The following is a 12,994-nucleotide window of genomic DNA, read 5'->3' as shown; positions in this document are numbered from 1 at the left end:
ATCTTGAAAGTTCGTCAACTACCAGCTCACACAGAGGCCAAGGCCCGTTAAAAAATGAGGTTTCAAGCATTGCTACCCTTTTTTGGATGTGCCCTGGCAGATTGCCGGGGAGATTCTGACTACCGCATGGTCCACAACTGGTGGACTGATGCTGGCGATGGAAAGAATCAGATGTTCGAATCGTTTTTGACCCTTCATCTACCAGACCATGACATAGATTCCTGGGATGTCACTGTCCATTTTAAGGTACGTCTGTCTCTCTCCTTGGTCATTAATAATGCTGGGCAGTTCCGCGAAGAGAGCACCTTTCAGAATTAGACAAGGATCTCCTTGTCCGGCAAACAAGGGCAACTCCGAACGCGCTCATCAATAGTCACTGTATTATTGATTGACTTTTAGCACTCTGTCGTTGGCGTGAATGTTTGGGATGCGGATGCCGCACCTGTCGATTCGGACTCTACGATCTGGCGTTTTACCCCCAAGTCTTGGGATGCGCATCTCAATGCCAACACTCATTTCGAATTCAAATTTCAGGGGCGACAGTGGGAAGATTACGAGGTGAAAATCAAAAACTAAGGCTTCTCATAGAAAGACGAATTTAAGATCGGTGAAATCTGGAAGAGCGAGTTCTGCTCTCCAGATGGTGTCAACAACGGAGGTGGAGGAACCACAACTACTCAAGGAACAACCAGAACAACTCGAACGACGACAACGGTAAAGCATGAGACATGTCTATTTCGATTTTCGAACCCAAGGAGAGAACCCAAGGCGAAAGTTGATTAAACCAAAATGTCTAGGGCGGACCCGATGTGACACCAGACCCAGGTGAAGTAACCACAACCAAGCCAAACTCTTTGTGTGGCGGACCGTCTGGCGTGCGAGGTGGTCCGGAACAGTCAATCGTCGATTTCAAAAAGGGCAGCTATGGCAAATATGATATCAATGAAGTCCTTCACAAGTCGATCCTCTTTTACGAAGCTCAGCGATGCGGAAAGGTAAAATCTCTTTCTCAAAATATGAGCTTGGAATTCATTGACGCAAATCGATATTTTTAAAAAAAGAAATGAAGAACTTGTTGGGAATTGAATCGCTTTGGTACTTATCCAATTTACATGAATAGAATTTTCTAACCTCAGCGCTGAGCGCCACCGTAATCATTTTTTTTTTCATTTTTGATGACTATTCAGAACTCGCCTTTCAATCGAGTATTGTGGCGAGGAGACTCCGGCATGAAGGATGGATGCGACGTGGGACACAATCTTGATGGAGGCTGGTTTGACGCTGGTGATCACGTAAAATTCGGCTTTCCCATGGGCAGAGGGGATCTCAAATTATGGGAAAGAGGCTCCCCGACTGCTCGTCCTTTTTTGACGAGTTTAGGGATGAACCAAATTAACCTTTGCGTCTTAGCTGCTTCTCAACCTGTAGCTCTGTCTGTGAGGCGCGCAGTCAGATAATCTCAATTCAAATTGACAATAAGGCTGAATAAAATCAGCATTTTAAGCATTGATGAATGCGGGAAAATGAAATCCCTCAAAAGCTTTTACAACGACCCTTCTTGGTTGGGGAATGATCGATTACAAGGTAAAACCAATCATTTACAGCCAAGTTTGTAATCTTCATGGCTTTTTAATTTTTCATAGGCTGAGTATGAGCATGCAGGAGAGTACATTAATGCATTAAATATGCTTCGATGGCCACTGGAGTTCTTTATCCGGGCTCATACAGGAACATCGGTTGAAAGATTCTTTGATTGATTTGTCAACAGACACTTAGACTTATTCAACCTCGTCAAGGCCCCAATGAATTCTACGGACAAGTCGGTGATGGCCACGCCGACCATGGGTTCTGGGGACGACCCGAAGATATGACCATGAATCGACCTGCTTTCAAAGTGACCCGCAACTGCCCCGGTTCTGACTTGGTTGGCGAGACTGCCGCTGCTCTTGCGACTGGCTACATGATCTTCAAGGATATTGATAGCGCTTTTGCTAATGAATGCCTTTCGCATGCAAAGGAACTTTATGATTTTGCCTACAACCACAGGGGAAAATACTCTGACTGTATTCCAGGATACGTTTTTCAAACAAAAGTAATCGTAATGGCTTGACCTCCTAGACAAAGTCCTCGTTAAACCCACGCGACTGGACGTCGAGATGAGTAAATCGATTTATTGCCGGTTGTGTGCGGTTAAAACAATGAAATGAACCTATCAATGGTTCACTATCAATCAATGTTATTTTTGTAAAACTAGACGAAAGCTGGCGACTTTTACAACAGCTGGGGCGGCTACAACGATGAGCTTGCATGGGGCGCTGCTTGGCTCTACCGCGCTACAGGAGATGAGTCTTACCTTGCCAAGGCGAATGAATTTTACACATCCGGCCTTGGAAACATGTTCTCCTGGGATGACAAGACTGCTGGAACCGCTCTGCTCCTCGCGCAGTTAACCTCGAACTCAAAATTCATCAACGATTTCAACGTCTTCGCCAACTACATCAAGAACCAAGCAACAAAAACACCAAAGGGCCTTGTTTGGCTATCTCAATGGGGTTCCAACCGGTAATTTTTTCATAATTACTTCTTGAACGAAATTCAGATACGCTGCCAACGTTGCTTTCTTGCTGATGCACACAAATAAGGTTGCTCGATTCTCCGATGGCCGTGCTAATTTGGCGTTTGGAAAGGGACAGATTGATTACATGCTTGGCGATTCGGGACGATCCTTCGTCGTTGGATTCGGAAACAACCCACCAGGTAGTCCGGTTAACTCTCCGCCGTCAGTGTCACCTGATTCTAGAGCGGCCACATCATCGGTCAAGCTCCTGCCCACCAGTCCCTCAAGATTGCAACAACGGCGCTGGCAACCCCGGTCCAAACCCGATGGTCCTCTACGGTGCTCTCGTCGGCGGCCCTGACCAATGGGACAACTATGTTGATGACCGAAACGACTATGTCGCCAATGAAGTTGCTACGGACTACAACGCTGGATTCCAATCTGCTCTTGTTGCTTACATTTCTGATTACATGTAAGAAGACAATAAAAGACGTTTTTTGATGGGAATGAATTTTGTTTGAAGTGTATTCTAGCAGTTTTCTTTTTCAGGTAAATAGATAAGTAGAACGTGCATGAGATAGAAAGAAAGAGGAATAAAAGCTCAGAATGAATGAATTTTTTAAGTGAAATGATATAAAGTGTTCTTTGAAGGATAAAAGGGACATGTGTATTTCTTTGATTCGTTGGGTTTTACGGGAGAAAAAGCGAGTGAGAATGAATAAGTTTGGTTTATCTTTAGATTAACGATTTCCGTGGGGCTGCAACTGGTTGACTTGGGGTTGATGAGCCAGGGTTCAGATCGAGGTCGATGAGAGAAGGAGGGGAGGGGGCCGAATTGAGCACTGAAGCCAATTCTCGGAGGTTGTCTTCTTGTGCTCTGAAAAGATTATTAGTAGATGAAAAAGAAGAGATTGTTTTACTTTTCTGGAGCAGTATTGATTTTCGTAGCCACTGGATTTTTAGGATTAGACTCGTTGTATGCTGATTTTCGAATCTCTCGTATTTTCGCCCTTTCTCGCTCGAGCTGATACTCAAGATCAAGAATTTTAACTTGCGTGTCCATTTCGATCTTTTTCGCTTGAGTGTAGCTGAGTTTTGAGAAGTCAACATTTTCTGACGATGAGTTTTCGGTTGAAGTCTTGCCCGACTGCGATGCGCCGACAACTTGGCCAGCAGCTTTGTTGACTTGCTTGCTGAGGACTTCCAGTTTTGAAAGGTTTTCTCCTCGGGAAGCTTTGACGCGGGACGCGGCCATAAGTTGAGCTGTTGAAGCGGTGATTTCTCTCGATGCAACGATCAATTCATCGAAGTTCCCTTGTCCTTTCACACAAAGATCAGCGAGATCAGTAAGTGTTTGTGCTCGAAGACCAACGGCTTTTGATGCTGAAGGGATCCTAGCTTCTGCTGAATCTCCCACTTCTAGCGTAGTTTGCCTGCTCTCTATATCTGGACGAGTGAAGAAAACGAGTAAAGTATCTTTGACGTCTGTATTTCGAGCTGGAGTAAAATAGAGGTTAATTCACGAACTGCGTGAATTACCGAATGAAGAGAAATACACGGCGGCGACCGAGCAAAGCTCGATCTAGATAAGCAAGTGACCTTAGGGGACGAGGGAGTCTAACGAATCTAAGATCCCAATACCCCCCATGAGACTGAAACGTCCTCTAAGGCCAAAGTGTGTGATTTTTGCAGGAGTATAAGCGTAAGATGAGTAACATGGCAGGTTCGAAACGTCGAGGCAGTCTGATTCGCGTTAAAAAACCCTTTTTTGGGAAAAAGCTTGAATCAGATGCGAAGTTTTCGTGATGTCCGAGCGGTGATGACATGAAGGAGTAGCTGCACATGTAGAAGAACTCAAAATACGTCGGCGACGGTAAACTGTGATAATTTCCGTACCTTTTCAGGCCCCGGTCGATGAATAGGGGACCTGAGTGGGGCAGTACTTGCGCTTAGTCGTATGACTGACCCGAGTTTGTGCCGATGTTTAGAGGTTCGACGGGCCTCGTTTCACGGTGTGCTCGTTTTGTATGTTTCGGGAGATGAGCTGCTCCAACTTCGGTTAAAGTCGCATTCGGATCGGCGCCGGCTGAGTATTGACGATCTGGTGAAGACTTTGGACGGGTTCTTTTCTTGCTGTTTTCAGTTGCTGAGCCCTCAACTACTGTTGAATTATGTTTATCGACTGACATATGGCTATTGTCGGGCGCAGCAACCTCCGAAATCACTGTAGCATCAGCTGACATGTCCTCGGCAGTTTCATAAAGAGTACCACCAGAGTACCAGCGATCTGACGGCTCGGCTGGAGCTACCGACGAGTCCAAAATAGATGTAGCGGTTGTATCTCCCAGATTTTCCATGTCCAATCGGCGTCTACTTTCCAAAATAGGTGATAGAGATGATCTTGGCGGTTTTTCCATAGCAACCATCGGAGTCGACGCGACCTGAGAAGATTTCCTCCCCCCATGCGACTTCGACCCGGACTTTTCCATCGGTTTGGAAGTAGGAACAGGCGATTTTTGTGGGACTTTCGACTTAACGATTTCGGTTAAATGTGGGAATACGTACTCGGCCTCGTAGTAATCAATCCAGCGTAAGTCGTGATTTCGTTCTGCGGCGTGAACCACGTGTTCTCGATGGATGAAATCACGTTGTCCTTTTTTATCTTCGACCATGACGACCCAGTCGTTGCTCGAAACGGCTTTCAGGGGACCTACCCAGCGTTCCTTCTTGCTTTTAGCGTCGGTCAGGTTTTCTCGCTTAATGTACACGACAGCGCCAGCGGGGATTGGTCTCGGCTTAGGCTCGTTTTTCAGCCTGTGCTCCATGGCTCGGTCAGCAGCTTCCATCGCAGTTTTCACAATGGCTTCCGCCGATTTCGCTAAAGCTCCCACATTGAGACCAAACACCTGAGGTGTTTCCGCTGTCATTTCTGCGCCAGTAGAGTGGGTGAAAGTACTTTTTCGGCCAAACCAAACTTCTCGCGGTGAAATTTTCGTGCTTTTGTTTTTCACACTATTGAGCGCGCGCATCACGTGGGGAACGCAGTCGGCCCAAGTTTTTCGACCGGAAGATGAGTTGACCATGCAGAATAGACTGTTTTTGATAGTCCGATTCGCTCTTTCTGCGAAAGCGTTTGATTGAGGGTGAAATGCGGTACTTATTGTATGTTTTATCTGGTTAAGCTTACACATTTCGTCAATCACGCTTGCGCAGAAGTGGGTACCTCTGTCACTGTGTAGATGTTTCGGCAAGAAATCCATGGGAAGGAAGACCTTGTAGATGAGCGCTTTTGCAGCGCAGATAGCAGTGTCGGACCGCGTCGGAATGCACCAAGTGTAGCGAGAGAAAGTGTCCGCCACCACCAAATAATACTTGAATCCGCCAGCGGGAGGCATACAAGCGAAATCGATCTGAATCGATTCGCCAGCTGTTTTTCCACGACGAAGGGTTCCAAGTGGCGGTTTGGTACGAGTTCCAGCAGATCCTTTTCTGCGTAGGCAAGGGACGCAGCTGTGGACGTAGTTAGAAACATCGTCTTGAAATGAAGGCCACCAAACGTCCTCTAATCGCTCTAAAGTCCGCGGCTCGCCCAGATGACCGGACAAGTCGTGAGCTAGAAAGAGAAAGTGACTTTTTACCGCTTCCGGTACCACCGCCCGCGCGCCAGATTTGAATTGACACATCAAGCACCCGGTAGTGTTATCCAGGAACAGAGCTTTTTCCATCTTGAGTAGAGACGATTGTCGGTGGTCGGAGTCCTTCACCAGCGATTTTATGTCCAGTGGCTCCTTACCAGATTCCAGAAAAGTGATGATTGCACTCAGAGCAGAGTCCTCCCTTTGATAGTCCAGAATGTTATTATAATTCGCTGACACCAACGGAATCTCCATTGGCGCCGCGATAGCCTTGACGTTTACCTTATGTATCTTCACCTCTGATAAAGTGATTTTCTCCGGAAACTGATTTTCGTTCCAGAAAGGGACGAAGACACGTACTGGTGAATTCTTGTCGATTTCGTACTCGCGACCAACGGGAAACTCAGAGTCGTATCCAAGTGATTTGTCGTCCTCGCCAGGTCTGCGGCTCATAAAGTCGGCGAATTGATTTTCTGATCCCTTGATGTAGACAATGTGAAAATCGAATTCTTCCAATCGGCTTTGCCATCGGCTTATTTTAGAATTCTTGAACTTCTTTTTGTGTAGGAAGATCAAAGATCGGTGGTCTGTGTGAATCTGAAAGAATCTACCTTTCAGGAGCTTTTCCAGTCGCTCGCAGCACCAGACAATGCTAAACATTTCCTTTTCTGAAGTGTTCCATTTTCTTTCAGCTTTGTTGAAGGTGTGGGAAATCGCGCTTACTAGGTGCACTCTCCCGCCATACTCTTGTAGCAGGACGCCACCCGCTGCGTACAGGCTCGCGTCTGTGTAGAGATGAAAAGACTCGTCAAAGTTAGGAAAACTTATGACTGGAGTCTCGGAGAGTCGTCGTTGAATTTCCTTGAGCGCCAAATCCGCTTCTTTGGTCCACTTGAAACAATTTGTTTCGTTCGCCGAATTTCGAACATCGTTTATGGGCTTCATTCTGCTCGAGAAGCAACCGGATGAAATAGCTTCGCCCATTTTCGTTTCTAGAAAACCTCGGATCCAATTCAATGACCCGATTAATGAAGCTAACTCCTTTTGGGAGCGTGGGGGTTTCATCTGACGAAGAGCGGAGACTTGCGCAGGGTCCGGTTTGATTCCATCTTCGTTGATGATTCGGCCCAAAAAGTGAGCTTCGGATTGTAGGAAAGAGCACTTTTCGCCCTTGAGTTTAGCGTTAAACTTGCGGAGCGCGATGAATAGGTTTCGGAGAGTGTTGTAATAGCAGCTGAAAGTCTTCCCAAAACACACTATGTCATCGATATAAGAAAGCATCTTTTTCCTGGTGGGGCTTGAGTCGAGAATTGTGTTTACGACGCGCGAGAATATATTCCCCGAGCATCGATAACCGAATGGTAGTCTGCAGAAGGCGTAAGATTTCCCACCCCACTGGAAGGAAGTCTTGTACCTGTCGCTTTTCTTTACAGGGCACTGCCAATATCCACTTCGTAGATCAACTGTGGCGAAAAACTTATTGCCCGGTCCAATGTTCGCAATCGTATCCTCCATGCTTGGGAGATGGTAAGGGTCGGATTTGTCGGAGAGGCATTTGTTCAGGCTGTTTTTGTAGTTGATGCAGAAGCGCATTTCCCCAGATTTCTTAGGAATAGGCAATACCGGGCTGTTAAACCCTTTCTGGTCTTTGATCTCTTCTATTATTTTCGTTTCGAGCAGTTCGGAGATGTGATCGCTGACCTGACCATGAAAAGCTTGCGGAATCGGGTGTTGACTGATGTTTCGACTCGTACCATCAGTCGGGATTTCGATCTCGAACGGGAATTCACCCATTTTTTGACCGTCGCAGCCGAATCTGTCGTCGAATTCCAAACACAGCTCGGCGACCACCTTCTTTTGCCCCGGGTCGGCGTTTGCTGGTAGGGTAATTCCGAGTTTTTGCTTCGCTAGCTGAATGGGGCACCTGGCTGCGTTCTTGTTAGGTGCGTCCAGCTTTGGGACTTTTGGTGGCGGTTGAGTGCGGGATCGATCGCTATCCTTGACCGCTGATCTAGTAGTCAAGTATTTCTTGATTTTGGTCCGCTTCACTCCGTCCAGCTTCACCACTTGAGTCTCAGTTTGTGTGAAGGCTTCGTTGTAGCAAAATGAGAGAGTACGATTCTTATTGTCGACTGTGAAGCTGTCCGTCATCGCATTCTCTAGTATATCGCGGCCCAGTAGACTTGGGTATTTACTGCCTGGCATAATGGTGAGATTCAGGGAGAATGCAGGGCCACCATTGAATGATAAGCGGCAGGGAAGGATACCCATCGGCTGCTCGGCGGGAATATTTGGGCTGAAACCGGTGACCTTGAAGGGACAGGGCTTCAGCATCTGGAGAAATTCGTCGGGAACGTAAGCAGCGGACAGACAGGAGGACTCGGCTCCGCTGTCGACTTCCATCGATACGTCAAAACTTTTAGAGCCCGTAATGATGGTAGCCGAAGCGAAATAAGCCTTTCCTGGTCGCTTCTTCTTCACTGTGTAAAAGTGAACGTCGAATGGTTGGAAATCTTCAACGTTCTTAGTCGTATTTATCTTCTTGGATTCTGGTTGTTTATCGTCTTTCCCATCCTTAGAATCGTTGCTGGCGCGCTTAGCATTCTTCTTCTTTTTGTTCTTATTTCTGTTGAAGTGCTGGGAGACGGTCGCGCTGTCAACTCGATTCTGTCTTGTGGATTGGGCGAGACGGCAGAGTTCGTTGATATCGTAAACTTTTGATAGGCTTGGAAGGATTGCGTTGAAAACGTCTGGTTCTTCTTTCCTAAGATTCAAGTACAGCATCATCGTCGAGAATATGTCAAATATTTCATCGACCCCGGCGTCGGCTGACTTCTCTTGTCGGTAAGAGTTCAAAGTCGCTTGCTTCGCCTCGTTCATCTTTTGCAAGACGTTGGCGGTGTAGTGTGCAAACGGCTTCGAATGGTCGTATTCGACGTCGAAAACTTCGCTTAGCTTCAGTAAGTAGTGACTCTTCGCGGCGAATGATTTCTCTAGCAGCGCCTTGGCCGATTTCCAGTCTTGACAATTCAGAAATTCGGTTCCAAGTGAGCGTTCGATGTTCAAGTCGAAGTGGCTGTACACTGCTGCGATGAAAGGCTGTTCACGTGAAGGTCTGTCGCGGACGTAGGCGCGGTGATAAATGTCGGCTCTGCCCAAGAAGGTGTTGAAAGATGTGTTGCATGCGGCGTCCAGCTTCGGCAAGTCTTGGACGTGACGAGACCAGGTAGTGGCCACCCATGCTTCTTCTCTCATTGTCGCATTCGTAGAGTCTTTTCCTTGATCGAGCTCGCAGGTAAGAAGCGTTGTACTGAGCTGTTCTAATTTTACTCTGCTTTCTGTGATCAAGGGCTCTAGGCTTGGCTTTAGTGATTCGTCATTTCGCACTTGTTCTTCGAGGTAGTTTACTCGATCGTTTATGCTTCTTATTTCGGTGACGGTTTCTAGCAGTGATTTGTTCGCCGCCATAGCTCGAAATATATCGGCAGTAAGGGTTTATGGGCCTTGGATTACCTTTCAGGCCCTCAGAAAATACTGCGACTAAAAGTCGCAATATGATGAGCTGAGGTGCCTTTTGCGCAAACGCCCGACGATTTCTCTGTCCAGCGATTGTCGAAATTTCAAGGTCTGGTCCAAGGGTCGATTCTTCGTAAACTTCTCTCGATTTTTGGTGAAAAGTGGCGAAAGAATTATGTTTTTCTCAGTATTTTAGGTTTTCCCCGGCGTGCGTGCGTGGTTGCGTGGGCGCGACTTTCGGCGCGTGGGTCGTGGTGGCGCTCGTGTGGTGGCGCTCGCTCGGGGTGGTGTTGGTGTGGTGCGGCGCGGAAAATTCTCTGAGTGGAGTTTCTCCGGCGGCGCGGTGGCGGTTGGTGATTCGGTTCCCCTCGACTCCGCTGACGGCCAATCAGCGTCCAAGTTGCGAAACTTCGGTTGTCGATGGCGGAAAATTTACCTTTTCTCCAACGGGACTACTCTGATACCACTGAAGGGATCCTAGCTTCTGCTGAATCTCCCACTTCTAGCGTAGTTTGCCTGCTCTCTATATCTGGACGAGTGAAGAAAACGAGTAAAGTATCTTTGACGTCTGTATTTCGAGCTGGAGTAAAATAGAGGTTAATTCACGAACTGCGTGAATTACCGAATGAAGAGAAATACACGGCGGCGACCGAGCAAAGCTCGATCTAGATAAGCAAGTGACCTTAGGGGACGAGGGAGTCTAACGAATCTAAGATCCCAATAATGCACTCAGCAATCCCTCAGTCCATCTAGGCAAAATGTTAGATGATTTGAGAAGGACGAAAATTAAACCTGGAATTTCTGCAGTAAAAATCTTGCGCCGAACCGGCTCCGCGGCCTGACTCCACGATTTCTTGTTGCAATTTGTTGCTCGTAATAATCAGCTGTTTGATGAAATCCATGAGGGTGGTGCAAGAATCGAGGATGGCTTCGTGAACAGCTAGTTCTGTTCCAGTCATTCTTTCCCGCGCATCTAAAGGCGGTTCGTTTTAGTTGAAGAGAGAAACTAACCTTTGAGAAGAGTGGCAATTCTAGCTGCGGATTCTTCGACGAGTTTAGCGGCTTCATCAAGTTCCGCAGCCAGGGCAGATCCGAGCTGCTCCTCGTTGATCGTATCTTCGTTCAGCTTGAAAAAAGTTAAATCGAGAACAAAAAGTATTTCTCACTTTTCGCAGATTTTCCATCACAGACTGCAGGGAAGCCTTTATCTTATCCAAGTTCAGCGCTTTTGGATTGTTTTTAGACTCTTCCAGCACTTCTTCGACATTATTCAATAGCTCCTGCGTCGAGTCGAGCATATTGCCATCTATGTTCGACGTCTCGGAGCAGATTTGCACGGCTGTCAAGCAGACATAGGTTAAATTATAAAAAGCCGTTTCGGGCTGCTGCTCAATTGATTCAAGTTTGAGTGCGTATTCTAAAAAGCAGATCTAAAAAGGTGGTAAAAAGGGGATCAGACCTTTTCCACGATCTTGTGCTGAGCGAGTTCCCAGAAGGGCTTTTTCTGACTGGATTTCTTTCATTATCTGGAGACGGAGAAATTCGAACATGCCGTGGAGATGGGAATTGATTCGTTTCTTGTTACTTTCGTGCGCTAAAAACGATGATGAAATCAAGAAGGATTAATTTTCTTACATTCGAGCTCTCCTTTGATAGACGCAGTGGTTCTCAAATGATCAGCATGCATTTGAACAAGCTTCATGTGCTTCATTTTTAATTGCTGAAAAGCGTTTTCTACAGCTACTTTTTCTTTGTGAGCTCTTGGTTTTCTGTCTTGAGGGAGTTGACCGTGGCTTGATTTGTTTCCAACGATAGCTTCGATGTTTCAGCTTCAAGTTTTTCGCGCTCTAGTTGAGAAATGTATTCAAGTAGTTTTGTGACTTCGATAGTTTGTTCCTTTTTCGTGTTGGTTAGGTCTGTCTGCAGTCTTGAGACTTCCTCTTGTGCCTTTTCTAGCTGCGCGTAGATTTGAAATTGATCATCTTGAATCTGCGAAAAACCATGATTTTCGTCAATGTCGATGAGCGATTCTGTCGTTGAAGGTTCTGGACTGGGAGGTCGTTCCTCGATCTGATTCGCTCTGCGGAGGGTTTGATGGGCATCGTTTACTTCGGGAATATTGGAATGGAAATCTGGGGCTGATGAGGGGAGCATAGGTACTAAATGGATCATTTTCAAGGTTCGTAAATATGAGTTTACCTTGTATAAGCTGGCGAATGTACAAAATAGTGACACATTGTTCGTAAAAAGCTTTGAGATCGTTGTAAATCTGAAGAAAGCGAGTGCGGAATCCGGAAAGTGGCTCAGAAGGTAATTGGCTTTTCTGGGATCCTAAATTTCGGCACGAAAAAACTATTCAAGGCTTGAATCCTATCCTATGAAGAAGTGATAAAAATTTCACGCAAAACGAGTACAGCTGTTCAGAATCGGCGATTATCGGAATACACGCGCAAAGTCGGTTGTGGCCAGACGCGCTCGAGGTGGAGTTCTTGCTTCTATCCATCGTTCGAAAGATGGCCTTTTGAGTTTCCATAAGCTTCTCAAGGTAGTCCAGGGCATCAAGAACAAAGCAAAATTGAGCATCAGGCTCGACACCAACTTTTTCTTTTATATTTGATGGAGGGTTCAGGGAGCCTTAATTTTCATGTCGACGAAGGAAACAAGGGAAAGAGAAACCTGGGAGGAATTCATATTTGTTGTGAAATTCAATCTTCAGTATCAAAAGCTTCATATAAGATAGAATCAACGGCCCGTATCCTTGAATATGACTCCAATATCTTGACAACTCTTCGAGCTTCGCCAAATACGCCTGTGATTGTCTGAAGATTGAGTGGTGGCCCTCGCGTAGGAGCTTGTGCAAAAGATAGGAAAATTTCCAGCACGAGTGGGCATTGACAGCGAGTGGAAGCTTCGCCGCTAGTTGCCAAAAGAGAGCGCTGGAACGAGCTTCGTGAGTTTGTACGATCGCATTTCGTATATGCTTTTCTTTTGGCGGCTCATCTGACTTGCTGCATGATTTCTATAAATTCAGCTCTATCCAACCCTCTTCATATTCTCTGACCTGTAGGGTTGTGTACATTCGATGGACGATTTCTTCCCGATTCGGCTGAAGCTCAGAAATCGGCGTTCTGCCCCGGTTGAGAACATTACTGACTGTATGTCTGATAGACATGGTAATTCTGAAGCCTTTTTTTCTCGACAAGATTGATACTGATTCTCTATCGCCGAGTTTTCTCGTCCGATTCTGAACTAATAAGAAGAATCAATAAAAGAGTGATCACACGAT

At 46.3% G+C, this 12,994-nt stretch overlaps 2 protein-coding genes across 3 annotated transcripts; one reads left to right on the top strand and one right to left on the bottom strand.

Moving 5' to 3' along the window:
• The first annotated feature begins 42 nt into the window (after nt 1-42).
• LOC145704582 (uncharacterized) lies at nt 43-3,062 on the top strand. The gene is made up of 11 exons (XM_081782040.1): nt 43-246; nt 400-558; nt 604-714; nt 798-995; nt 1,188-1,314; nt 1,541-1,584; nt 1,644-1,719; nt 1,788-2,077; nt 2,255-2,562; nt 2,600-2,757; nt 2,801-3,062. The coding sequence occupies exons 1-11, from the start codon at nt 55-57 to the stop codon at nt 3,031-3,033; spliced, it is 1,896 nt and encodes a 631-aa protein (XP_081638166.1). The 5' UTR covers nt 43-54; the 3' UTR covers nt 3,034-3,062.
• A 4-nt stretch (nt 3,063-3,066) lies between these two features.
• On the bottom strand, nt 3,067-12,953 carry LOC145704581 (huntingtin-interacting protein 1-like). 2 transcript variants are annotated; one of them, XM_081782039.1, is made up of 8 exons: nt 11,344-11,560; nt 11,168-11,302; nt 10,875-11,125; nt 10,720-10,834; nt 10,501-10,681; nt 10,436-10,457; nt 3,478-3,941; nt 3,067-3,434 (listed from the first exon to the last, which is right to left on the bottom strand). In XM_081782039.1, exons 1-8 carry the CDS (start codon nt 11,417-11,419, stop codon nt 3,293-3,295), a joined length of 1,386 nt encoding a protein of 461 aa, XP_081638165.1. In that variant the 5' UTR covers nt 11,420-11,560; the 3' UTR covers nt 3,067-3,292. The 2 variants fall into 2 exon arrangements, 1 of the variants encoding a protein (XP_081638165.1); XR_014134473.1 differs by lacking the exons at nt 3,067-3,434; nt 3,478-3,941; nt 10,436-10,457; ... (1 more) ...; nt 10,720-10,834; nt 10,875-11,125 and adding exons at nt 11,908-12,028; nt 12,086-12,342; nt 12,385-12,727; nt 12,770-12,953 and having other exon boundaries at nt 11,344-11,867.
• Between the last annotated feature and the right edge of the window lie 41 nt (nt 12,954-12,994).

This window comes from Oikopleura dioica, chromosome PAR (genome assembly GCF_907165135.1).
Source record: "Oikopleura dioica chromosome PAR, OKI2018_I68_1.0, whole genome shotgun sequence".
Taxonomy (NCBI): Eukaryota; Metazoa; Chordata; class Appendicularia; order Copelata; family Oikopleuridae; genus Oikopleura; species Oikopleura dioica.
Note: the sequence above shows the minus strand (reverse complement) of the source record. Positions and strands in the feature narration are given on the sequence as shown.

Bases quoted from the DNA above. Each gene is read 5' to 3' on its own strand.
- LOC145704582 (XM_081782040.1), top strand. From the start codon at position 55: ATGAGGTTTCAAGCATTGCTACCCTTTTTTGGATGTGCCCTGGCAGAT. The intron at 559-603 runs GTGAAAATCAAA...GACGAATTTAAG, and splicing joins GACAGTGGGAAGATTACGAG to ATCGGTGAAATCTGGAAGAG. The intron at 715-797 runs GTAAAGCATGAG...CAAAATGTCTAG, and splicing joins CAACTCGAACGACGACAACG to GGCGGACCCGATGTGACACC.
- LOC145704581 (XM_081782039.1), bottom strand. From the start codon at position 11,419: ATGAAGCACATGAAGCTTGTTCAAATGCATGCTGATCATTTGAGAACC. The intron at 10,835-10,874 runs GTGAGAAATACT...ACTTTTTTCAAG, and splicing joins TGATGGAAAATCTGCGAAAA to CTGAACGAAGATACGATCAA. The intron at 3,942-10,435 runs GCATTATTGGGA...AGGATCCCTTCA, and splicing joins GGACTGAGGGATTGCTGAGT to GCATCAAAAGCCGTTGGTCT.